The sequence below is a fragment of the Catharus ustulatus genome, chromosome 8, assembly GCF_009819885.2.
Source record: "Catharus ustulatus isolate bCatUst1 chromosome 8, bCatUst1.pri.v2, whole genome shotgun sequence".
In the NCBI taxonomy this organism is placed as follows: domain Eukaryota; kingdom Metazoa; phylum Chordata; class Aves; order Passeriformes; family Turdidae; genus Catharus; species Catharus ustulatus.
This window is the reverse complement of record NC_046228.1, coordinates 7,725,212-7,752,368: the sequence shown is the minus strand read 5'-3', so window position 1 is coordinate 7,752,368 and position 27,157 is coordinate 7,725,212. Positions and strand designations below refer to the sequence as shown.

Sequence of the window (27,157 nt, the reverse complement as noted above, 5' to 3'; positions counted from 1 at the left end):
CAGCATGGCGGGGGAGGCGGGCGGTGCCGCGCTGGGCCGCGCTGCCGACAAGCTCTTCTCGCTGAGCGGGCTCTTCGCCGTCCGCAAGCCCAAGGGACCCACCTCGGCCGCCGTGCTCAACCTGCTCAAGGAGAGGCTGCTGGCAGGTGAGCGGCGGCGGCCGGGCCGCCACGTCCGGAGAGTTGGGGCCAGGCGTGCCCTGCCCGGCGCGGCTGTGGGATGGGGCCAGCTCTGTGCGGTCCTTGGGCTCCGGGAGCTGCAACTCCCGGCAAAACAGTTCAGCGTCTTGCTCAGCGCCCAGAAAACCGGAGCATCAGCAGGGTTTAGTTTCACTTTGTGGGTTTTTTGTTTGTTTTGGTAGTAGTTCGTAGCCATGGCATGGGCCAGCTTGGAGAATGGGGCCATCCCTGGGTCCATCCCTGGGTCGCTGCGCCAGGAGAGGTTTAGATTGGACATTAGGAGGGATTTGTTCACAGAAAGCGCGATTAGGCATTGGGATGGGTGGCGCAGGGAGGTGGTGGAGTTGTGTCCTTGGAGGCCTTTAAGGAAAGTGTCCCAGGCAGGCTCGGTGCTGTCACAGTGCCCCGTGGGCCGTGACACCGCGATCACCACAGGCCGCTTGTGGCAGGCACCTGTTGCTGCCCAGGGTACAGCAGGACGTGAGCCTGGGATTGGATGGGGATGAGATTTGCCCCAGCAGGCAAACCCAGTCCTGGGTGCAGTGCAGGGGATGCCAGACTGCTGGAGATCTGTGGCAGGGTCCCAAGGGACAGCGTGACATCTGCCAGCACGGGTGTCAGCAGCATTTGCAGCACAGCCCTGGCAGGATGCTCTGCTGCAGTCCCGCTGCCTATTGCCATTAAAAAAACACACCAAATGAGTGAAAACCATAGTTTTTTTACTTTGAAAAAGTTTGGAAGTCCTGGACACAACGTGCAGAAACTGCTCTTTCTGAGTACAGGGAAGTTCTGTACGTCAGATATTAAAGAAAAAAAAAAAAGAGATCATTGCAAAGGTGTGAGTGACCAGGGCCTAGATTCTTTTTGTAGTGGATAGGGGACTTGATCATCTAGTCTGGGCTTTTGGGCACTTGCTGATGAAGTGAGGACATACTTTCAGACTAGTCAGTGCTTAGCCTGATCTACTCTCTAGTGAATTGTAGTATAGGCACACACCTTGTATGGAAGAATCAGGTTCCCTGAATGGAGAGATAATAGATATAGATAACATATCTGTGTCCATTTGTCATATTTAACACTAGTAAATAAGGAGTATTTGACTTTGCAAAATTCCTGGAGTTATCAGCTGTATAGTAGATTTTCTGAATTGGGATACTGGCAGCTTTAAAGCAGCAGTGAGCAAGTTCAGTCCACTGCAGAGTTTCCATAGGGCTGTAAATATGGAAATAAATATGTCCCAATATAAGGCAGTAAATACATCAAAAATTTGCACCGATTATGTAGCATAAAATTTGTGTATAATAGTTGTTTTGGGAACTCTGCTGCTGGTTCTTCCATGCTTTGTTAATTAAACTTCACAGGTATGCTACCAGTACTTTCCAAAAATCTGTTAGTAATATTATGTGAGACTTCATTGGAATGTAAGTGAAAATACCTTGCAAATGGTTTGAGGTTCAGAGTAAATCTAAATGAATCACTGGTCTTCAGCAGTACAGTAATATCTACACTGCTAATTAATAGTTTAAATATTTGGTTTTTATTTCCTTTAGCAGTCTGGAAATGTGTGCCATTTTTTCTACATTCTGAGGTTATTTTATAATGCTTCCTTTCAATTTCTATTTGCAGAAGCTGGTGTGCAAACAAACGGGAAGAAAGGAAATCAGGTTTTGAAAATTGGACATGGAGGAACTTTGGACAGTGCAGCCACAGGAGTTCTGGGTAATGAAAAACATAATCATCAAAATGTGATTTCAGGATGCATTTTCATGCCTGCATGAAGTCAGATGGAGGAACAATTTGGGATACACATGGCACGTTCTGGGGGAAGGACAGATTACTGTGGAAGAATGGTCTGGGTTAAATTTCTTGTATACTTCTGCATATATACAGAAAAAAAATATATATAATGCATGTATGTTTATATGTATACATACATGCATGTAACATGTTTCTTAACAGAAGGCTGTATTTTTTCTTCCTGCCTTCTCTCCCCTCTTTCAAATCCTGAAATAACTTCTGGGTTATTACCTGTGGGAAAATACAAACTCTTGTGTAATGAATTGTGAAGTACCTGAGAAATTCATGTCTTTTTTAACTTAAGCTGGGGATTTATAGTCATCATAATCTTGAATTATTTTGTCTCAAAGTAATGCTATTCTGGGATTTTGAGGGAGCCTTTAGGGCTGCTAATACTTAGCAAAAGAAAGATGTATAAGAACAATTCAGCTGTTGCTTTTCTTGAAGCTCAGCACAGAAAAAGTTTTAGGTACCTGTCCTATCTTCCTTCATCAAGAAGAGTTTTCAAAGATATTTTGTCTTTTAATTTTGATAGCAATCCATGTATTGAATTTTTTTGTTTTGTCAAAGAACAGGATGTGTCTGCTGCTGGTGTTAAAACCTCAGCTGTGGGTGTGATAATTCCCACATCATACTTTGTCACCTGCAGTTTTATTGATAAGTAACATGCAGACTACAGCTTGCTCAAATCATAACCTTGTAGCTCTCCTTGGCTTGGAGAAATAACAGCAATATGTTTTTGCTGTTGAAAAGAAACAGGTACAACTCTTGAGTATACACTGAAAGTGAATGTTCTGAGTTTTGATGAATTCCTTCTCTCAGGAAGAATTCAGCTTCAAGGGGAAGTTGGTTGCTACGAGTGTTGCTAGATGTTTGTAGTTGGTAATTGTCACTTGTGAACATGGCAAAATGTGACATTCTTGGGTTAGAATGGAGCACTGCCTGGTTTGGTTCAAATTTCATGTGACCACTCACTAGAGAATTCAATATGCATTCCTGAAGCACACGTTTTCCTTTTACACAGCATGCTGCTTCACATTGTGCAAAGTCAACAGCATTGATCCATAGGAAAAGCAAAATCACTTGTGCTTTTTTAATTGCTTCTCCAACTGTTCCAATATCCAGCAGTCTCCAAAGCCTGCTTCTATGGCATGACAAAAAGTATTTGGGCTTGATGTGCTTGGTATAGATAGAGAAGCACATCACCTTAATTAGCTGTGGATGGATTGAGTAAAGGCATGGGAACTTTCATTCCACTGCCATACAAAACACACAGGGAAAAATCAATGGTAGCTAGATTGGAAGAACACAACTGGGGAGGAGTGGGAATGTGCTCAGATTCCTTGTACATTCAGGTAAGGTAATGAGGAGAGAGGGAAGGGCACAAGAGAAACAAGTTCTGTAGAATATGTGTACTGCTTTTCAGGATGGAGTGGTAGAGCAGAAAACTTCCCTTCCTCATGGACAGGAGCATGATAGAAGCACTAAATTTTCTGAAACCCTTTGTGATCTATACTACTGTCTCCCAGGTTTTATGTACTGCATATCTGTAACTTTATTCCCTGGAAATTAATTGTTAAACAGTCCTACTTAGTGTGCCAGATGTAGTGCCAATAACTGAGCAGTGCTCTTTACCAGAAAACATACTTTTATATTTCTTCCTTACTGACAGCAGATGTAGATGAGGAAGGGGCTTGGAGACAGAGGTCAGTGATCTATGACATGTGACAGAAAGGCAAGGGCAAGTCTTGGTAAATATCTTCTTTTGGTGTTACTCTAGGACGGTGGTTTTAGCTTGCTGTTTCTTGCTGTATTTGGGAATTTTATTTGGCTTATTTTTTATATGGCAGTAATGAATTATGCTTCCACAGTAGAAGAAAACATGAAAAAGTATTAAAAAAATGAAGTTAAATCTTTTTACATTCAGTGTAGTCTCTCAAGTGGGGTTTATGTCACTGTTCAATAACACACATTCTCCATAAGCTGATGATTAATGGAGAAAATTGTTAGTATCTTGTTCACCAAAGCATTCAATGTCTCTTTAAAATTATTCTATTGAATCTCTTGACACTTTTCAGCAAATTTCAGCTCAGCTGTTGAAGTGTCAGTTATGTCATCCTGTTACAAGAAGAGTGCTTGGTTATAAAGTCTTATCTGTGTGCTTATCTCCTTTTCTCAGCTTCTTGCAGCTCTTTCCTATCTGGCAAATAACAGGAACAGGTTGAACTGAAGATACATGAAAGCACAAGCACAAGGGCATGTGTGACTAAAAGCCCTCAGGAATAAGAGGAGTAGTAATTGAGAACAAGGAGCAGTCTAATGAGTCTCAGAGCATAAAAATTGAGCAGTATTAGAACATAAGTAAAAAACCCATTTTTTTTCAAAGTGCATTTTCAGTTTGGTGTTTTCAGTCTTTGCTCTTGATTAACATGAAGCTGATTTCCTGAAAGCTCCTTAACTTCTCTAATTTTATTAAAATAAAGTACATAAGCTGTTACACATTCCATGAGTTCTACACAAAACTAATCATCTTCTAAAATTTTCTGTGGATTGCTGTATGTGGAAAAAATCAATAGGAAAACGTTTTAAAGGAAAGCACCTTGTAAAAAGCTTTAAAGTAAAATATAAAATAAAGCTCTTTTCCAGTCTCTTATGAAAAGCTGACTGATTGCTATTTTTTAGAATACTGGTGTTAAGATTGAAATAACAGTAATCTGTACATGCACAGTAATAGGCAGTTGGACTTTTTGATTATTTTACTTTCTTCCTACAAGTCTGATAAACAATTCCATTATGCTGTTGTGGCTCTTTGGGTCACTATCAGCCTTTAAAAGGACTATTTGGTTACAATGAAGGGTTCATTCATTATTGGTGAGCCATAACTTCATTAAACCAGAGGCAGTGTTAATTGCACTCTCCGTTTCTTTGGTGCTTAAAAGATAAATAAATGTAGGAATTGAATTAAAGTATATTAACAATAGATGAAGGTTATTTATTTTCTGCTTTAGACTTTTTTTCCTTTCACTAGTTGCATGTTGTTTGAACATCTGAGATGCTTTCTCAAAAGTGTTGACTCTCTTCATATACTAACAGAGCATGAAAGACTGAATTTCTGACTGGCATAATATTTATATTGAATGGTGTTAAAAAAGGGAACTGCAGGGCTGTTTTGAAGTAGAATTTCTTCTGTCTTTGCAGTGGTTGGTATTGGAAAAGGAACAAAAATGCTGGGAACTATGTTGGCAGGTTCCAAGGTAAGGAATGCTAAATGACTTGTGTTAGTGGGGGGGTTTACTTGCTGATTTTCTTTTCTCTGTTAGTGAAGAGCTGAACCAACATACAGATTTGTCAGCTGTGCTGCATATTTAGCTGAGGTGTGTACTTCAGCACCTTTTTGTAGCTGGTCAGAAATGTGCTACTCAGATTTCAATGTCTAGACTGTTTATTTAAAAATCTTTGTCTCAGTTTTCTATGAAATATTAGTACCAAATTACCATTTTACAGGAAGATTTCTATACTGTTTAGTCTACTGAAAAAAAAAAAGGAAAGAAAACCAAATGAAGATGGCACTGAAACTGATGTTTGGGGGATGTAGTTGTGGATGACAGTTCAATTTTTGGTAATTTTCCTTATGTGTAGATAACTTCATTGTTATTTAGCTTGAAGTAACAGATGGTCTTTGTTTCTTTTCTATCTTCTTAAATACCATGAGGCCTTAAGAGGCACTTTTTAGATTTTAGAGTGTTTTGGATTGCATTGCTGCTGCTGTAGAGGGATGCTCTACAAACACATCAATAGACACATGTGGGAAGCCAGAAGTAGCAAAAGCTCAATGGCTGCATGAAAGAATCCAGACCACAGCCTTGACAGATAGAAATTTTGTTCATTGCTGGTTTTGATTAATTTTACTGTGTTGATTTTACTTTGGTGATCTCCCCAGACTGTAGATGTTACATACACAAAAAGTGCAAGTAGTCCCAAGAGTAATGTTCCAGTGTTGATTCCTTCCTCACAAGTGAAATCCTGTGGGTTTAGCCATTATTTTTACATGAGAAGTTTAGATAAGAATGACAGATGTAGAAATCAATTAAGCCTTCCAGATTTCATCTTAAATGCAGGAAAAGTCAATAATGCATTATATTCTGCCATTTTCCCCATTCTTTACTAATCTGAGCACTTAAGATCTTTTACAGCTACTGAACTGATAGCTTAAAGGTAGAATGTATTTGACAATCTTCAGTTCAACTCAGAGGCAAATAATTTGACAGAAGAGAAAACTGCCAGGATAAAAGGACATAGCTGTAGAGTCTGATCCAAAACTGAAGGTAGGCAGTGCCAGTCTCTGCACTGGCTGTAATGGATTTGCATTTGGTTTATATGAGTGCATTTCGGAGGCATCTGTGTTTTGAAGCATGCAGTAAACAGCTGGATTTACAGTGGAAATGTAAGCAGTTACCACCTGATACCTCCTCTGAAAGAACTTTAAAGTTATAAGAAGTCATAGATTTACTTCAGCTAAATTAAGTCATCACAGCTAAATATGTAAATTGTTGATTTAAAAACATGTAAAGCAATTGAACTAGCTCTTAAGCTGAGGTTCACCCTGGAAACAGCTGTGATGGTTGAAGTACTTTCAGCATTTTTGGCAGGAGAGAGTGTGCTCGTGTTCCTTGATGACTTCACAGTAAAATCCTGTAGCCAGTAACAGAGTTATCCAGCCAAGCCTTGTTCCCAGATGGCTCACAGGCGCTTAGAGCTGCTCCTGAGGGGCGAGGGAGGGGAGAATGTGCAGTGGGGGCAGCCTGGTGAGCCACCTCAGGCAGGTCTGTCCCTGGGCTTACATCCAGGCTGTGGGAGCCTGGTTCAGGGAGGCAAAGATCAATCTTTCCAGAGCTCAGCAGCTGTTGCTGTGTTCTCCTCCTGTGGAGGAGAGTGTGAGGTACCTGACATCCCTGCCAGGTATGAAATCTGCAGCATTTATTTGGAACCTTTCCTGTCTGCCTTCCTATTTTCTATTTATACTTCACTAAATTAGGGATGCAATAATTTGGCTCAAGGAAGTTGAAGGATTTCTCACAGATGTCTGCCTGTTGGGTTTTTTGACCACACTGACAACAGCATCTCACACTGTATCAAGAGATAAATTCATGAATAAATAGGTTTGAGTATCTTTTTGCTTTCCACTCCATGTACTTCAAATTTACACTCTTATTTAATTGTTTTTACACTATTTTGGATACTAAAGTGTTTGTTAAAATGTGATGTTTTTCTTTTGTTTCTTTTGGTATTATAAAGATTCAGAGGAGCTGTCTGACCCTCTCTGGCCAGGATTTACTGTTTGCTTCTAGGAATGCATCTTGTGAAGAAACAGTTCAGTCTATCACTGCTGGCAGCAGAGCTATGTGGAGTGGCCAGAATGTATGGTACTGCAGTAAACTCCATATGGTGACTCTGCCAGGACTTGGACTGGCTCTGACTTTTTCCCAAGCATTGTGTGAAACTTTCCTGACTCTGTGAGGCAGCTCTGAGCATTATCCCTTGGTGTGCAACTCACACACATTCTGCAGGGAGAGTTACTTTTGACTTGGAAACTGAGTTCTTTATTGGTTTGACCTCCTTAGGAATAAACTCAAGACAAAAAGAACAAACAGAAATGTGTAGCCAAGGGCAATACCTGCTTAGTGTTCCAGATTTCTCATTGGATTGGTAATATTTGTCCAGAAATAAAAATATGTACAAGCTGGCTAAACTTTTGTTTGTTTGGATTTTGTTGTTTCAAATGTTCCAAGTGAGAGGGAGAAGCTGAGTGCTCTTGGATCTGGAATTTGAATACTGAGCATTTCGTAAAGGTTCTGTAGGAGAATCACTTTTTCTTCTTTTTTTTTGAGGTTTTTTTAGTTTGGTTTTTTTTAGGTTTTTTTTTTTTTGCCATGTTGGCAAAATAAATGGAGTAGAATGAGAAAGTATTTCGTGCTTCACCAGCAAAATGAACATAATGCGAGTAGACCAATATTTATTATAGTCAATTTTTACTGAACAATTCAGTCTTAGGTATGACTTTTCTGTCTCAAACACAATGTAGAAGTGTGTTTTTTTGGGGGAGAAATGATTTGGAAAATGGTAGCACAGTTTCCATAGTGGTAGTCCTGTTTAAAACTTCTCATCTACAGGAATGTACTGTTATATAGAAGTAGTGAGGGAAATGATCCTGTGCTAATCAGAGAAAAAAAAAAAAAGAGCACTAAGCAATCAAATTCTTCATTTATCTAATACTTTCCATTCAGAGGAGATGTCTCCCAACACATACAACCTTTATGGGTAAATGAAACTTTCAGACTTCAGTTCTGTGCTTAATTTGCCTATTTTTCAGTGACATAGCACCTGGGTTTAGCCTAAGAGAATTTTTAGTCATACTAGTGTGAATGAAGAACTTTGCCATCCATCAAACTGTTCTTGTAACACACTCCATGTGTTTTATCTGAGGATGCAACTAACTTCTTGTCATGGTCCACATACAAAATACCTCCCCAAGTGCTCAGTGTGAAGGACATTCCCTGAGTACTTTGCAGTGGTGGCACAGGCTTGGGCAATGACTGGTTAAAATTTCATCTCAAAAGTTGTGGCTTCTCCAGAATGAAGCGATCCAGAAAAACTCAAAACCTCTAGGTAGATTAAAATCCAAACTCCAAGTGTTCTCAAAGCCTAGAAAAGGAACAAGAGATGATGGGCAGAATGAAGATACATCTGTGACCTGATATATGACAACTTTCATTTCATATAATAGTTAAAATTTATATTCTTTGGAATCCTGGATAGAAAATGAGTGCTAGATCAGTGATTAGGTTTTAAATCTTGTATGGTGTGAGAGAGGGCTTGTCTGAGCAGGAATTGGTTCAAATCACCTAGCAGAACTTCTGAGACATGTGAATTACTTTTTGCAGTCTGATTCTGGGATTAGAGTCTGTATATTGCAAAATTGTTTCTCTGGAGGGGTGGCATCAGATCCTGCAGAACTGGACAGAAAGTGTCCATAAACGAGGTTTCTTTAACTCCTGTGGTTATCTTACTGTCCTAAAGAATAAAGTTTTTACTTAACATTCCTTAACTTCTCAAAATTTAAGCTTTCTCCATGATTTTTTTTTATGAAGTCCTTTGCTTCCATCTTTTGGCAGTGAGTTCAATGAATTAATAACACATTAGAAAGCACATCCAGTGGTTCTATGAGGAGCAAAACTAATGAAGCCTTTACTTGTGACTTTGTTTTTTTATAGCTCGTTAGACACCAAAGCCCGATGTGGACTTTTTGGTATCCAGTAATTCAGTGGGGCTCCCTCTGGACCCTTCTTAGTGGAATCTGCAATAGATTTATTTCCTCTCTGTCTGTTTTCAGGAGGCTTATAAGAACTCGGCATCTCTGAGACCTCTATTCTTCTGCCAACATTTGTGTGTTTGCACATTGACATGCACACCATGATGGTGTAAGTGCTATTTCTTTTGAAATTCTAATTTTCATTTTAAATAGCCTCACTGTGCTGGTTTGTTGCTTTTTCTTTTCACTGTATTTCAGTGTTTGTGCTCCAGTTCATTTTTCAGTTGCAAGTGCAAGAAAATTGAGTTGACTTTCCTTTCAAAGGATCCTCTCAGTTGTGTGTGCTCTTACTTTTAGTCTTAAAAATTTCTCTAGGGTATCACCAACTGAACTCTGTCCTTCATTGTGCTTTCTTTTGGAGTTGGTAAAGCCAAATCCAATTGTTCATACAGTTAATAGGGATGTGTTCTGTTTTCTTTTTCAGATTCTGGTATTTTTAACATTGTCTTGGAAGGGCAGGATTTTTGGGTAGTGGTAATAATTTTATTAGACTAATTGTTATGATACAGAAAACGAGGTGTTTGGATATGCAAGCCCTCTCTCAGATGTAAAATAGAAGCCATGGATTTTAAAACTCAGCATATTTCAGATTTGTTTAGAGCTCAGTGGAATAGATATCTTTTAGACCACTTCTGAAATAAAAAGTAGGTAATGCTTGTGGGTGTGGTATACAAACAGTTCTGTGTGGGCAAGAATTTATACAGGTAATATCCCAAGAGTGCTCCACAAAGATAGGATCTATTTTATTACCTGCTTTAATAAAATACATTAGGAAAACAGTTTTATCTCCTGAGTGGGACAGCAAAGATTTGTTTATGATGGATCAACCAAGCTCCCAGGCACAAGGCAAGGAGGACTGTTACTGCTTGATGGTTCTTCAGATCCCTCCTTGCTTGTGCTCCTCTGCTTTTGCTTTCAAATTGCAGTATGAGTGTATGCAACTGTATTTGTCTTGGAGGAATCCAAGGAAAAATGGTGTTTTTGCTCTTTAGCCTTTTCCCTCAGAAATTTTTCATCTGCAGCACCTTGTCATTTTTCTCTCTGTGGTTTATGCCCCCAGTTTACCTTCTCACACCTCATTGTTCGTGATATCCTGTCCCAAACAACAAAGGGTCTGACTGAATTTCTTTTTGTAGTGAGATGGGAGAGGGAGCAAATAAAGTGCAGAATGTGACCTGCCCATTCAAAGAAAATGGATTGTAGCTACACAAAATGTCACTACTTTGCCTTTGTTCAAGGCCAAAGAAATTATTGTTTCCTTGCAGGGCAGGTACAGGAGGGAAGAAGGAGATGATAAGGTTATCTCCTAGGGGCAGGAGAGAGTCTGGTAGATGATATCTTGTGGCACATGGAGGGGTTAATGTCAGATAACATCATAGTGTGCCTGAAATCCAAGAACTCTATTGAGTCCATGGGTTTTTTTAACCCAGTGGAGTTATGAATTTTAGTTCCCAGGCTTGTTCTGAAAGATTTTTTTATGGGTTTTCCTTGAGGAACAGGCCTGGCAGATTGGAGATGGAGTGATTGTTTTATGAGAGATGTTAACCCATGGGCAGATGGATATGTTTCAGCCCTTGTAGACTGGCTAGGTGAATTCTTCCTGACACATACTGGTTGCTTAATTTCACCCATTTAGTTACCATTTTGAGGAAGTATATTACATTATATTATAGGTATAGGACAGAGAAGTCTTGACATTTCTGTTCTGTGGTATTTGTTATGTTATTGAGCAAACATTCAAGGAATACTTCCTCATATGTTTGCACAACACAGTGCAAAGATGTCTATCAATAAAACTTGTCCTACTTAATGTCTGTAGCCTTTAACAGCTACATCTAGGAATTGCTATAATAGTTTGGTGGAGTTTTTTAACCACTGCTGGCACCTGAGAAGGTTTTTGCAGAACCAAGACTTTGTACTGTAACTCCAGGAACTCTCTAGAGCAGAGGAGATTGGTCCAGAGACCCATTGTTGTGTATGCAAACTTGGCACTACTTTCTGTCCTGTGTGTTATTTTCCCTTACTGACAATGAATTTCTTGTTCTGCAAATGCCTCCATATATTAACTAGAGATCAGTATCAGTTTGTGAAATCACGTTGAAGACAATGTGATTGTCTTCCTTATTTTGTCAAAAGGAAAATGCTTACATAAAAGGAAGGCTGTGAAAATGCATGAATGAAGTTGATTTTGATGTGTTTCGAGAATGTGTAGAAGGTGTTAGCAAAACTTGAAGTGGTGTCTGTACAAAACAAGTTGCACTGAGAGATTGTTAAACCTGCCCAGAGGGGGATGCAGGAATTGGGAAGGACTAAAATGTTAAAGGGGTGAAATGGCCTTACACACTGTCAAAATCTTTACTTACCCATTACTGCAAAACATAGGATACATTTTTTAACCTGCTTTCTTTTGGTAACAAATCATAGGAGAAGAGACTGATTTTAATATCTTGTCTTTTCTGCCCTGTCCAATACCCCTAAACCAAAGTTGTAGAAGAAGGAGAAGCTGTTGAGTAGTACAGATACCTCCTGTACTGCAGTGATACTATTAGTAAGCTGGCTTAACGTGCTGTGTAGTGCTCAAGTCTCTTTTATGCTCACCCCAGAGGCCTAATCTATTAATAGCTCAGCTTCATGCTCTATTAATATTCACGCTCTTTTTTAAACTGTTGAAAATCTTCAGGAGACTGCACCTATTGTGCTGTTCTTTCCTCCCCAAATGCTGAATATTTTAAGAGCATATTCTGGTGTGATTTTTCTGTTCTTCCATTCACAAGGTCAGTGCTGCTTTCTTCCATCTTGACCTTTCTATACTTGTGCATATGGCTGTGCTTCATGTACAGTTCTTGCTTGGATTCATTAATAAAATCAAGACTGCAACATGGCAAAGCTTTTTTCTCATTCTTCATAAAAATTATAGAAAATAAAAAGGAATATAACCAATTCAGATTAGCCGTTCTACACTGTTTTCCCTAGTGTTCTTTCTAGTAATTTGGAGATGCTCATAGCACCACCTTTTAGAATTTGCTGCATCTTGGCCTTAGCAATGCTTTTGAATTCAGCCAAAGGCTTTCATGGATTGTTTCATCTGTGATTTTGTTTGTAGCTATAAAGTCTTACCCTTCTGGAAGGACTGTCTTCTATTTCTGGACAGAGAGTTATGCATTTCCTTGAAACTCTGTTTCCCAGATAGAATTTGGAGGTCATCTCTCTTTATTTTGTTTTATCTGTGATGTGGGTACTAGAGGACAGAATGATGGAACAGGTATTAAAGCTGAGGATGACATTTAAGAGCCAACCTGAGACATTTTGATGAGTGAGGGAGGTTTCCACAGAGAGCAGTTGTCAGACAGGTTTGCATAAAGAAACTGTGGGTTTCAGTCACCTTTGCACATTAACCTGCATCCCCTCTTGGACGTTGTGAGCCTGCACTGTGCTTGTAAGTGATGTGAGGCCTGGTGCTATCTTTATGCAGTGTTCCTGTTACTGTTGGCATTGTTCTCCCCGTCCTGTGCTCCCTCTGACTCCAGAATTTAAATTTGATGCAGTTTTCAGCTAACACCTTAAAGCTTCTCTGAGCTACAGACAAAGTATCTTCTGTTGGGTTCCTGTTAGGGGGGTTCTAGTCCTTTCTTCACATAAAAAAATCTAGTCATCCCATGATGTTTGAACTCTCTAAAATAAACTGACATAAGAGATCAGAAAATCCTGTTAGTCCACAAAGTAAAGATCAGATAGTTCTTCAGCAGTGACAGTACAATTACAGTATCTAGCAGTAAATGCAATTTAGTGCAAGCTTAGCACAAAGTCAGCTTTTTCTTTTAGGAGAAAAAAAAGGAATGGTAGAGAAGTTGTAAATGTTTATGTATATCAAAAGGTTATGTTTGGTGTTTGATAATTTTGAATTTGCTCTATTGTAAAACATGAAACTCCTCCCTCATCCTGCAGTCTTTATTTTGCCCTCTGTGCAACCTGCTTTTAAGAGATTAGGGCTCTGTGCTTTTAATATATTGGAATCTGCTTAGTGAGAGTGCTTTGTTTTGGAAAATAATTGAAACTATGGCAACCCTTGGGGTTTTTTCCAGCTTATTTGTCTACCTCATGCACTTCTCTGTTTTGGTGGATGATTAGCATACTGGAAACCACGGTAGCTGCTAATGTTGTACAAACAGCAAAATAAATTCTGTAAATATTAAATCCAGAACTGGTTATTTGTGCTTTAAAAATCATTGAACACAAACTGAATGTCATTACAAAAGTGAGAGTTTAAGGCCTCCTCACTTACCTCAGTGGCCTAAGTCTACAAATCTGTAAGTGCAGAGCAAATGGTTTTGGCACAAGAGCACTAATTCTGATCAGTGCTTGCCTGCTGTGTGCTCCCCCTGATTTCCATCAGGTTCTCTAGAGCACTTGTTTTATGTTTGTTTATGTTCAAACTTGTTAGCCACACACAGACATCAGTTTGCATAAATTGAATTTCTGTTTCTCTTGAATAGGACTTCTCTTTCAATCTCTTGCACGGGAGATTTTAGCCTTTATTTATTTATTTTCCTTTTACACTTCTGTGTTCAGTTGCTGGTGTGATTAGAAAATGGGTCATCCTTGGATGAACTCTTAGGAACTGCCTCTTCCAGAGAGCTTGCTTGCCTGGGAAATTCTTGTAGTGGGAGCCATCTTAAAATCTTCCTGACAGCTACTGGTGACCTTGTTTGGTAGTTACTTGTGTTTCTGTCTAGCTCTTCTAAAGTGTTGCTTCTCCATGTATGAAAAAGCTTTTAAAACACGTTATAATTTAAGATTTCAAGTCTTTGGCTTCTTTCCAAATAAAACCTTGATGTCTCAACAGTTAAAACTGAGAATCTCTGTTGCATGGTCTGTCTGGCATTTGCACTGATAAGTGGGGCAGACATGCCTGGCAGTCAGCCCAGGGGCTTCAGCCTCCTGGAGCCCCCCCGGGTAGGGTTGTGCAGCTGAAAACTCTGCTGGCTGTGCAGCCCCTGAAATGGGAGGAGATTCTTCCTCCTTCTCCTTGTCTTCCCCCTTTCCTGGTTAAATATGTATACTGATAAAGTCTTGCCTTTATTCTCTCTCTTTTTATGGATATTTTTCTCTTTCTGTGTTAGTCTAAGGACTTCTCTGAAACTAAGTATGAAAATAAAAAAGCCAAATCATAACTACTCTCTTACTAAAAATATTATGGTAAACATATGGTTTATTATTTGTGAGTGTGTTGACTGTACCCTGTGAGACTAAAACAAAATTCCTGTTCCCAAGACTTATTAGAGATTTATTAGAGGGTTTGTAATTTGTTTCTTATAGATTTCTGCAATCCTGTTTTTTATCCCGTGCTGGCTTTTTATGGCATGTTTCTTTCAGGTTGTAGGTATGGTGCACATGCATGACCACCCAAGCATTTTTCTGTGTGTGTCTGGAGTTGTTGGGGTTGCATCCCCCATTCTGTATGACAAGAATTTGTGCTATCATTGACAGAGTGCAGAGGATTGTCACTGTAAAGTATCTTCTTCAGACTGTCTTTTCTCTGCTGTGAATGGTGGAGCTGCTTATACTCATGGACTTCTGGTCACTTCTCTGCCTTTTGTTTCACTTGCCATAATGGTTTTCTTTTTTCCAAGAAAATGGTTTTCTGACTGGCTGAGACACAGCCATTCCCTAATGCAGAATAGTTTTGGAAAGGTCTGTCTGTCCTCAGGGCACTGTTGTACAGTTGTGAGGCTCTGCCTTGGGACCAGCCCACCATTCTGTGCTGGAATTAATGCACAATGCTGCAGCACTTGCAAGTCGTGACTGGGAGCTTTTAATGTGCTGCACTTGCATGTTGTGCAATTCCATGGGGAAGTTGAAGTGCTGCTTTTAATCTTTAAATGATTTGGGTCCTGGTCTCTTGAGATGAGTAGAGGGCAAGGATGTAGGGGCTGTTGACTGACTGGCTGTTCTCTGAGAAACTGCAATATAGGGATGCTTTCTGTCACAGTCTGCACTTGTCAGGCTTTGCCACTGCCTGCAACACCTACTACCTTGCTTTTTTTGTTTCGGGTTGAGTGGGCTGAAGGCAGAGTGTGGTGAGCAGTTGCTGTCTGTGTTCCTGCAGTGATTTGTAGTTTGAGAGTACAAGGAAGAATGCCCCTAGATGTATTTCATAAAACTGGAAGAAATAAATGATTGCCAACACAGGTGAGAAAAGGTCACTGAACACTTATTAAATGACACAGAATGCATTGGGTGCTTCTGAGGGCAGTGTGAGTGAGACTCTAAAGAGTGTTAATGCTGAATTTTGACACCAATAATTCTGGACTCTGATGTTATCTTCTACAACCTCCAGGTTCTGCACCCTACCAAAGGGGAAGAAGTAAACCTTATCCAGTGGCAAGTTAGAATTATGATATATAATTGTAGATAGCCAAGGGCACTCCAGAGACTGATCATAAACCAACTGCAATTCTTAATTTCCTGACCTTATAGCCTTCTTTGTGGATTATTGCATTGCTGGCTTGAGTATTTTGTGACTCTTTTAAGGCTCCAGTAAGGAGTGGGGATTTGTGACTATCGTTTAGGGTCATTCTTTTTACAAACTGCAAACCCTTTTGCTCTTTTTGCAGAAACTAAAGGGGAAATATTGAGATTTGGATTGTATTGTTCATGCAGTTTGTGTTTACATATTAACAGATGAGAGAATTATCTCTGTGTTGCTGGCAGGTCAAATACAACATGTTATTGTAACAGACAGCCTAAAGCAAGATAACTAAAACCAGAATTAAATAAAAGGAAGTAATTTAAACTGAAGTAGTATGAGTATTTTGCTTTGGAAACATCAGAAGACAGAGTACGAGTTCAAATTTTCAGATTTAGGATTTTACTGAACTGCTAAGATCATTCATCATGCTTAGGATAATAATGATCTGCTCACATGTTTTTATTAACCTCTAGGATAGGTGCTGAATAGTGTCTTTCTGGCAATGCTATTAAATGTTCAGAACCAGATCATTAACTGTCTCAGAAAGCAGTCAATTTTATGGTCCTAACAGCTAATATAGTAGTAAAAGATAATACACCTTAAAGTTTATTTAAATATTTGTTGTGGAGCAGCATTCATCCATTCTTTCTTTAGTTTCTTTTTTTTTTATGCATTCCACAAGTGTGCAAACATGAAGAGCTTTATTTTGAAATACCTCATATACCTCACAGAGCTATCAGACATCTGCAATATTTAGGAAAAACGTAGGCCTGATGTGGTGGTGTGGTTGAACCTGGCAGGCAGCTAAAACACCAGACAGCTGTTTGCTGACTCCTAGGAGTGGGATGGGGACAGAATCAGAAAAAAGGTAGAAGTGGTGGGTTGTGATTAAGGCAGTTTAATAAGTATAATGGAGATGTCTGTGTTATCAACACTGTTTTCAGCATAAATTCAAAGTATAGTCTCATACCAATTAATATGAAGAAAATTCTCTAGATTCCTGCCCAACCCAGCACATGAAGTAAGCAAAGAATACAGTTATTTTTATGTTAAAGTCTGCACTCTGCTGCCTTTTGTCTGACTATTTCCGCTGCTTCCATTTTGCTGCAGTTGCTTGAAGAAATACATTGAAGTGGCAGGTTGTCACATGGAACAAAATCAAGGCATGTCTTACTAGTCCAGTGGTGTGGGTGTGATTTATATGCCTACACTGTTATTACTTGAGCTTGTTTGTACTTTGCAAGTACATGAAGCAGGATGCATTGCATCTCAGAGTAAAATGTTAGTGCTTATGCCTGTTTGGATGTGTTCCAGTAGAGTTTGGTCAGCCAGCTTCTGAAAGATACATCCTCAGATTTGTATTAGTTCAGCTGGGAGTCACTGGAACCTTATTGGGACATAGTGGAACATTTTGATTTTCCTCTTCCAGTCTTTATTTGAAGGCCTCTGGACTTACCATAGGAAACCTGAGGGGACTGGAAGGGAATAGGCAATGGGTCAAACAATTGATGTAATAATACCTGATGGTATCCCTGAACTTGACTCAGACTCATGTTACAGTGAGCCTTGGTGTGTTGACAGCCTTGTGACAAGTCATGGAGCAGCTGGTTGAGAGAAACCTCTGTCAGCTCCAGCAGGTTGTGCTGTCTGCTCAGAACATGGCAGTTCTTAGGGTGAAAACGTGGTAAAGGAGGGCATCAGGTGAAATTCTGTAAAGACAAGAGCTACTCTCCTGGGGTCAGGCTGATTCCTTCTTGCAAACTGCAGACATATACATTCAACAATGTTTTAGAGAAGAATCCTGAAAAAGCCTGAAACAAATATTCAGAGAACTCATGATGAACAGAGATGTTCCTCAATGACCTTGAACTTCTTGTGCTGGTCTCAAGCTCCTTACCAGATCCCAGGAGTTCAAAACTGCAGCTTCAGGCTACTGCATATCCCTGCATTTCATGGCAGAACCATTGTAATGCTTTGTCTTGGCAGTGGGTGTTTTTCTTTCACAAGTCTTTGTGCCTTTTTTTTTTCCTTATGTGTAAAGGAACAGAAAAACTGTGAAAGGTACTACTCTGTGCCTTGCTTCAACTGTGACATATGACACCCCACAGAGACTTTGATGTTACTACCCTATTATTTTCTTTATGGTATTGATGTATTTATAGTAAAAATACGATTCCATATTACTTCTTCCTTGGGTTTCTAAAACCGAAATCACAGGCTCATGTAGTACAGGATTTACTCTTTGTTTGATTCCGTGTCTTTTCATCTTGACTTTTGCTTACCTGAAGTTGCTGGAGTGACCACTTAGGCAGTATTCTTCCTGTTCTGATTTGAAGTAATTGGTAGTTGCAGTCTTCACCTTAAAAAAAATAAGAAATAAAAAAAAAATCCTAAGAAACAATCTTGAAGATCTGACTCCTAATCTCTATTTTACCTTCCCAGAAGTACACTGCCATTGGAATGCTGGGCAAGGCTACTGATACATTAGATGCTACAGGAAAAGTAACTGAAGAAAAGCCTTATGGTAAGTATAAATATATCTATACACTTGATGTAATTTCAAGGCATAAGTGGTCTCTGTCATAGGAAAGCGGAAGAGATGTTTGGGACTCTGAATTAAGTTTAAATGTGAAATTAAACTAAGATTATTTCATCTTCAACTTCAGTGCTCATATAATTCAAACCAGCTTCATGCAATTACGTCCAACGCAAGTGTTCATTTCTGCTGGAAAAAAACAAACCAGGCATTAGATTAGGAGGGAGGAAATAGAATTGGGCAGGACTGTGTCATTTTAAATCTTTGACAGGCTGACAAATGACGTGCTGTGTCCAGTAACATTTTCCTTTCTCAGAGTGTAGTCCCAGGAGTCCTCTCTTAGTAAAACCCTTTAAGGCCAGTGGAGGAATAAAGTACTTGGATCTTCCCTCTAGGACACCACTTCACCTGCAGACTGCTTAACATTTAATGAGGATGGCATGAACTACATTCTACATATGGCTATCTTCCAGATCTTGGTCTTGCTTGCATCTTTAATAAATGAAATTTTCTGACTGACACAGTGCAGGGGTTTAAGGCTTCAGAGCTCATCCTGACTGTGGCTTTGCTGGGCATCTTAGAAACAGTGTAGTAGCACAATAGATATATTTGTTATTAGTTCTTTCACAACCTTGGGGGAAAGAAATTTTAAAATAATAGGTAACCAGTTGCTTAGCAACTTTACAGGTCTGACATTCTTTGTACCTGGTAATAGGTACATGAAGTAAATAATCTTTTTTTAATGGCAGGATGAAAACGATAGCCAGGATTTCACTTCTCACTCCCAATCTGGTTTCTTCTGCAATTTTCCCTTTCTCAGGAGGCAGGCAATAATGAGTTTCTTGTCCACATTCTAAATAGTGTTATTTACTAGGCAGTGTCATTCAGAGATGTTGAATCATTTATTTATGCTTCAGGATCAAGTTCTGAGTCTCTAAGCTTCTGAAGACCTGAGTATCCACATGGTGTTTGAGTTGCCAATACTTTATGATGGTTGAATTAAGTGATGATTCATTTCCTTGGTATTTATCTGTACCTCTCAAAGTGGAATGTAGTGGTATTCAGAGATCCTTGCTCACATATAAGCTGTGAAATACCATTTCAGATAGATGCAACTTCCATGGTCAGTTAATTAAAAAAATCAAAACCTGTATTTTGAAGTGCTAGTTTTGCTTTTTTCATTTTGTATTGTTTACTGCAGACAGAATGTAGAGTGTTGTTTTTGTGTGGGTTTCTCTCCCTGGCAGCTCCTGCTATAGCAGTTCCCACCTCTCCACCACCTCTCTTATGATGGTTTACCTTTCTGTTAGAATGTGTGTTTGGGGACTGATTTGGCTTAAAAATATCCCCTTTTCTGAGTTGCTTGTCATTTTAAACTGAGATCAGTTGCATGATCCAGTCCATCAGGTGTCTCATGAAGAGCAGCATTGGCATTGCTGGGGCAGTGCAGTTTGGCCTGCAGTTTCCTTTTGCCAAAACTGACAGCTGAAAGAAATGCTCATGACATTGGTCTCGGTTGCTTTCCATGTTGTGCAAATCACAGATGTGATTTCTTCAGAAAGAAAAGAGCATGGCTGCTCCTTTTTTGCTCTCTGTGGTACCTGCATGTTTTGTATTTCTCATCTTTTCCAATATCTTCTCCATAACAACTTGATTTTCTGCAGGATACTCTCCTTGGCCCACCATCCCTAATTTCTAACCCTAATAGGTACTCCAAGAAAAGGCAAACCAGATGTTTGAGTTGCATTTCAGTTTTGACACCTACAAGGACCCTTGGAGAAACGGAGGGAATATAAATCCTGCAGTGCCAGCATCATCCAGGATTGAGCCTTAGTGCAGAGAAAGGGCACTGAACAAGTTTGCAAGATGTATAAAACTCTTCTTGAGTGACTTCATTGGAACATAAGAGGAAAGTGCCTGCAGAAAGTTGCCAGCTGTATTAACTCTAAGCAAGTGTTACATTTTAGTCCTCAAAGTGTCCCCAGACAGCAGCTTAGGAGGCGAACTGTACAGTTAATCACAATGTCAGGATGTACTGAAGAGAGCTCCTTGCTTTTAATCCCCTCTGAACTTCTTGTAGCTTTTTGTTTCTTACCAGACAACGAGTTTGCAATTCCATGTGAAATTAGGTTATGGTTTCATACTGCTGCCAGGCTGTCAGATGCTGACTTTGGAAGCAAGTAGCATTTAGTATTCCATTAGTGCTTTTTTGAGCACATAAATGTTAGCAGCCCTTTTTTAATATTTTTAACTGTGTACAGGAATGTACATTCTGAAGCCCACTTCCTCTCAGCTGCCTACAGGCTGTATCCAGGCATGGAGAACAAAACTAATGAGGCTTTTCTCAGGTCTCTGATGATTATGCTGAAATATATGTTTAATAGAACTACCTGAATAATTTGGAATGTGTAGTCCTTTTAGGATTCTGCTTCACTGTTTTCAAATAATTTATGCCAGGTCAGACTGAATTGAGGTCATTTGCTGAAGTTCTGGTACACTGTCACAGATAATTCTCATGTTCTCTTTTGGAACAGTTTGTTAACAAGCACAGGGCAGAATCACCCTTCACTGAAGGCTTTTTGAGGTTGTGGCACAATTGGCACCTTTCGGTTTGGTAACTTTATTTTCCTCCCTTTGTAGCAGGAAAATCAGTCAATAGTTACCAGTACTCAAAAGCACACCAGATCTTAGCAAATGCCAAACGCTGTAAATATTTACTTTGATAACACACAACACAGTTCTTGTTTGTTGATGGCTTAATGCATCATTCTTCACTTGGGGATTTTCTTTTCTCCTGAGACAGAAGTTGCCTGTATCATGAGTGACTTCCTCAGAGGCCACACGTAACCTCTGAGTCAAGGGAATATGAGATCAGAGCCAGAACTGAACTCAGGTGTCTCATTAAATGCCCTGGCCACAAATGCAGTTCATGGGATGAAGATTGGAAGGAGAACTCCAACTATTTAGGTCTTAAATACTGAATTTTAACCTGAAGCAGCCTGAGGTTCATAAGAAGTCTGACAGGATCACTGTCCTGGAGCCAGGTCATGCTGACTTTCCACCATGTAGTTTTGTTGCAATATGTTGCTAAATAGAAACAAGATTGAAATAACAGTGTAAGGAACTTCAGAAGATTCAGAATTACTGTACAATTGATTCTGTTGTTCCTAGCCTGTATTCTCATGTAAATCAGTCTGTAGAGTTTTGTGCCTTGCAACCTTGCTGTGAATAACACATCTTGGGACAGCTGCTTGGGCCTAGGGACAGCATCTGCTCTTGAGGCTGCAAAGTGTTCTTTATAGAAGTGAGGAAACACAGGATCATCTCCCAGAGCTGCTGCAAAAAGAATTCTCATCTTTTTTGCTTACAGCACGAAGTACATCTGGCTTTTAAGGTTTGCAAGTAAAGGTCTGTTTCAAAATACAGCAAAGGCTCGATAAATAAATTTGGTTGGTTTATGTTCCAGAATGCTGTTGACTTGGCAGGGATGACACTAATTAAATAGAACTTTTGAAGAAACAGGGCTAGTCAAACCCTAGACATTAGAAATGCACTGAAGTGCGTTGTGATTACAGATCTTATGTTTGCACTCTCTAAACAAATTAGGGATGAATGTCATCTCTATTGAATAGAGCTTCAGACCAGTGCAATCAGCTACTTAGGTTATAGCCTTCCAATAAAAGTGGGACAGATGTCTATGTGTACTCTTAAAAGAAAGTACATTGCCTAAACCAGCTGTCTTTCTTTTACAGAATTTTTTTAGTAAAATTGCCTTACTTAATATATGACTATACCCCAGAGTACATTTGCAGGTTAGTTGCTTGACAGGGAAATTTTGATGTGTTGTTTCAGGTAAAGTCTTTTTCTACACCAGTGGTTTTGTTCTCTAATAATAAAAAAAAATTTAATCTCTTATAATACAACAAAATAAGTTGTATTTTTCCCTGCAGTTAGGTTCTCTTAGAGAGAAGTTCCCAGGGTTAGATGAGTATTTTATTCTTTTTGGTGCTTTTAAAAAAAATAAGAATATTCCAAATGTTGTAGCTTTTATATAGTTTCCAAGAAAGATGAATTTGCAGCCTCAAGAGAGGAGAATTGCAAAAGAAAACATTAAGGAGGATTTCTGCCCTTCTGAAAGTATCCAGATTGTCCTGATCACCTTGGACAGTATGTTCCACTCCTTTTGTGATATTAAACCAGCCTACAATCCAGTTTTTATCTCTTTTCTTTGGTGTTTTTCACGCCATCTAAATTCAGAAGAGAGGGAGCACTTGCATCTGCTTGCAGAATGTGATTGATGCCATTAATGCCGTGTGAATAATCAATACTAACCTACTGACTGTTATCTTTCCACAGACCAAGTAACAAAAGGAGATCTTGAAAATGTTCTGCAAAAGTTCACAGGGGACATCATGCAAGTTCCCCCACTGTAAGTTCCATTATATTCAGACACTCTTGACAGTTGTGTTCAGCTGTCAGGACTTGCCAGCAGAAGTCAGTTCTCTCAGAAGTATTAAGACACATTTTGACAAGAGGATAGAGGCTGGGCAGTCAGGAGTTTAACATTTGCAAGTGCAGGTCATGCCCATTTGTGAAGATCCAGCACCTGGAGTCTCTGGGTGTTTTGGGTAAATGTAAAGTAGCAAAATCTTAAACAGCTTTGCAGGCTTGTCTTCTGTCTTCCAATCTTACTGACATCTCTGTGGAAGTGCCTCAAATGACTTTGAATTAGTTTTTTGAAAACTTAGAGTATGAATGAGTGATTAATGACTGAGCTTGTGTAGCTTAGCAAATTTCTTCTGGTCAGGTGAGCCATAGTAGCTGGCAGTGTGCTTGACTTGGCTTGTGACAGATGGCTTTTATGGTGATTTAAGCTAACTTGCTTTCCTGTGCATTTGCCATGTGTCACTTACTGTGTTTCTTATGTGAACCCTATAAGGTCAGTAATGCCCCACGTGTTCTGCTTCATGTGACCTGTCCCAGATTGCCCTCTGGTACTGTAAGCAAGATCCTTTTGGATTTTTCTATGGTCGTCTTTCTGTTGTGACCAAAGCTGGAGGTTTGGATAAAGTTCCATGTAATCAGTGAAGTCAGGTTTTGTGGTTCTGTAGTGGTTCCCTAAACATCCTAGAACGTGGCAGCTGCTGTTCAGGAAAGACCCTGGTGTGGGACAAGGAAAGCTGCAATGTAGAATTACAGGAATTGCCTGAGTGACTCCCAATGCTCAGCTCAACATAACAATGAAACAGAGGATGCCCTGCTGACTTCTGAGACACAGGATGTTAGAGACAGCTGCAAGTGTTGTAACCCTTATAGAAACCCTTTTATTTCATAAACTGCAAAGTGAGTGATAAAATGGTTTTAAATCCCTACAGCAAGAGAGAAATACAGGGCCATCTCTTGTTTCCTGGTTTATGTAGCTACTGGTGTAAATGAGGTGATTCTGTGTCCAAGAGATTTCAGCAGCGCTTGCTGGGTTTTTGTGAGTACTTGGAGGGCAGTAAAATGTGTTCTACCCTAGCACAGTATTACCAGGATCTGGAGAATGGGAAACCTGTTCTATTACAACCATATGACACGTGTTTTCATGCTCTGTCTGATCAGCTATTCTGCTTTGAAGAAGGATGGAGAAAGGCTTTCAACTCTGATGAAGAGAGGGGAAGCTGTGGAAGCAAAGCCTGCTCGGCCAGTGAGAGTGTACAGCCTTTCTCTCCAGCAGTTCCAGCCACCACTGTTCACACTGGGTAAAGGTCAAAGATTATTACATAGAGCAATGCTCCCAGCTTGTTAATGTTTATTTACACTCAGAATGGGACTAAGAGAGTGAAATGGGTTTCATTTCACTCAGCTACTTATTTTGGTGTGAGCCCATGTGCAGAGACTTTCACTTTGTATTAAAAGCACCGTATTTTGGTTTTAAGTTAAGCTGATTATATCTAATCTCTCAGTGAGGGAAAATTCTGAGAGACTGGTCAGGGGATTATTTGCATCTGTCCATGATTTTGCAACCTCCAGCTCATTCCTCTCTCAGGTCTGCTTACTTCACTTTGCCATTCTTTCACACAAATGCCCAGACCTGATGGCATCTCTCCCAGGTCCAGTTACTGTCAGTCCCCTGTCTTGTTGAGGAGGCAGGATCTTGCCCTTCCTTCTGTCATTCATCAAGAAGCTTGGGTAGTACATTAAGAAGCATCTTAATAAATAAACAAAAAAAGACTCTTGTAAATGTTTAATGCTACTGTAAAGTCAGGATAATGCCTTGCATTGATCTGTCTGCCCAGTTGATCCCCAGTCCTGTGATCGACCAGATGCTTTATGATGAGCAGTTATGAGTGACAGAACTCTGTGCTGTGTGACTTCAGCCCTCACTTTATGGTTGGATGAGAATTAGCTAATCACTGGCAGAGGTGGAAGGAAAAGGCTGAGAGAGCAGGAAAAGTTAAAGGTGAATTTTAAAATTTTAATGGAGCTGCCTGTCTGCAGTATCTGAAAAGCACTGATAGTCAGTTTAGGCTGTACTTGAAATAACTTGCTTTCATCATTAGAAATATGGAGCAACCTGAAATGCTTCAAATGAATAGGACTGAAGCATTTCTTAACATACCATAGCAGGTACTTAAATTCTGGTGAGTTAGTACAGTTGCCATTTTATTTGCTTTCCCTCCTTTCTAGCTTAGCAATTTCACCCTCACATATGTTACAGGATGAATAATTGATGTTGCATCCTATAAATATTTTATCACTGGGTTGTTTGCTTGGCACATTTTTACATTTATGTGGGGGCATGGCTTCTATGTAAAGTAGATTTCATGTGGCACTGACAATTTACCATGTCACTTTTAACATTCCAGATGTTGAATGTGGTGGTGGCTTTTATGTCAGGAGCCTGGTCAATGACATTGGCAAAGGTAGGCATGGAAAAAAACCCATGACAATGTAAGGAACAAGTGTGTGTTAGTGGAAAAATTTTGTCATTCTGTATATCTCAAGTAACTAGACCTGTGTGTTATTTTTCAGAATTGTAGTGCTATCACTTGTTTTTTATATACTCAGGTAATTTCCTTAGGGGCATGGGGGAATGATGGCTAAATAATTGCCAGGGACCTTGGGGGCCAGGTGATAAAAATGGAGCAAGCAATAGCACTGAGCAAGATAATGCAAGGCAGGGGGGGCACTTTTTCCCCCCTCTTTCTTGTGTTAAAGCTAACTCAGATTAAGGATGAGAAGAAGAAAGATACTGTCTTTTTGAACATTATTCATCACATTTTGAAAACAGATTGCACAGAACATTACCATGCACATAATAAACCCTATCTGCTGGAAAGACTTCCACACTGGTGATGATTTTTCGAGTGTTTTCTTTCTCCTCTGCCTGAACTGTGAATAGTTTTGCTTTCCCACAGGGATATTTGTCTTGTGCTTTGTATCTATCAAACTGCATGATGGAGAATAGATAATCCATTTCAAACTTCTTTTTTTTTTTTAAATGATACATTTGCAGGAAGGCAAGTAATGTGGGATAACCCTATGAATTTCAATGTTGTTATTTGTGCTTAGGCAAGTCCAAGTTTCTGGTACTGCCTTCTGAGTATACTGGCTTATGTTTAGCCCTTTAATGACAAATCAAGGTAAAGTCTGTCTGTGGCTGGCTTCTTTTCAAAAATTGAAAATGAAATAAAAACCTTCCTGCATCAGAAAGGATGGGAGAAAATATTTTAGTGTACCCATGTGCTTACAAGTCTGTGTTGTAGCTTCTTTATAGGTAATTATGTCCTGCTGGTATTTATTTAACATAGGAGAGATTTGTCTGTATTTTTTATTTTTCCTTATCTTAGATTCTATTATCCTGATAGGCAGCACAGGATAAAAATGTTAAAAATACCTCTTAAAGGCAAGAAGTGCTAAGGCCTCGAAATGTGTGGGAAAAATAGTTCATGGTCACTTGAGAATGCAGAATGTACTGCTTACATCTTATGACATTATTTCCTCACTTTTCATTGTGATCTAAATCTGGGAATATTCTTGACAGCTTTCTGTCAGATTCTGAACTCTTTACTCCACTGGACAGCTATTGAAATCAAAGGACTTCCTTGGGTCAAATGTAAGAAGATATAAACGAGTGATAAATCTTCATGACCTTCCTTGTCAAACAAAGCAGAATAATGTAAAAGGCTACATACAAAAATACTTTTTAAGTGAGCTGGAAGTGGTTACACTTTCAAAGTTTATCCATGTACTTTGTCCAATCCCTCTTTCCTCCTTTGCTGCAGCGCTCTCCACCTGTGCCACAGTGCAGGAGCTGACCCGCACCAAGCAGGGGCCGTTCACGCTGGAGGAGCACGCCCTGCAGGAAGACAAGTGGACAATTGATGAAATTGCTCAGTCCTTGGAGCTCTGCACAGCTCTGCTCCTAGGTGAGCCAGCTCGGAAAAAATTGAAGACAGAGCATCCTGGTGAAACTACCGTGATCTGTGGGGATAAGTGATAAGCTGGGTCAAGGAAAAAGACTGAATGATTGAGATGTTTTAAGATTGGATTGGGATTGTCTCGCCTCCTGTGTAAATCTGCAAGTCTCTACTGGGAAGCTGACAAACTGCAAAACAAGAGAAATGGTTCTTTTGTTTCCTGGGGTTAGAATGTGCACTGAAAATACCCACTGCTAACTGTTCCTTGATTGGTTGTTCTCCGTCTTGCACACTGTAACTGATGCCAATTTTTTATAGACTTTCAAAGAACTTTCAGGGTGCAAAATGGCTGCTGTTGTGAATTCATCAATAAAAATATTATGTACAATAATGTCTGATAAA

The 27,157-nt window shown here is 39.6% G+C and overlaps 1 protein-coding gene across 2 annotated transcripts; it reads left to right on the top strand.

Moving 5' to 3' along the window:
• On the top strand, positions 1-27,157 carry TRUB1 (TruB pseudouridine synthase family member 1). Of its 2 annotated transcripts, none has more exons than XM_033066016.1 (8): positions 1-146; positions 1,806-1,898; positions 5,175-5,230; positions 18,260-18,338; positions 22,707-22,779; positions 23,955-24,094; positions 25,202-25,258; positions 26,621-27,157. In XM_033066016.1, the coding sequence occupies exons 1-8, from the start codon at positions 5-7 to the stop codon at positions 26,833-26,835; spliced, it is 855 nt and encodes a 284-aa protein (XP_032921907.1). In that variant the 5' UTR covers positions 1-4; the 3' UTR covers positions 26,836-27,157. The 2 variants fall into 2 exon arrangements, with proteins under 2 accessions (XP_032921907.1, XP_032921906.1); XM_033066015.1 differs by having other exon boundaries at positions 18,257-18,338.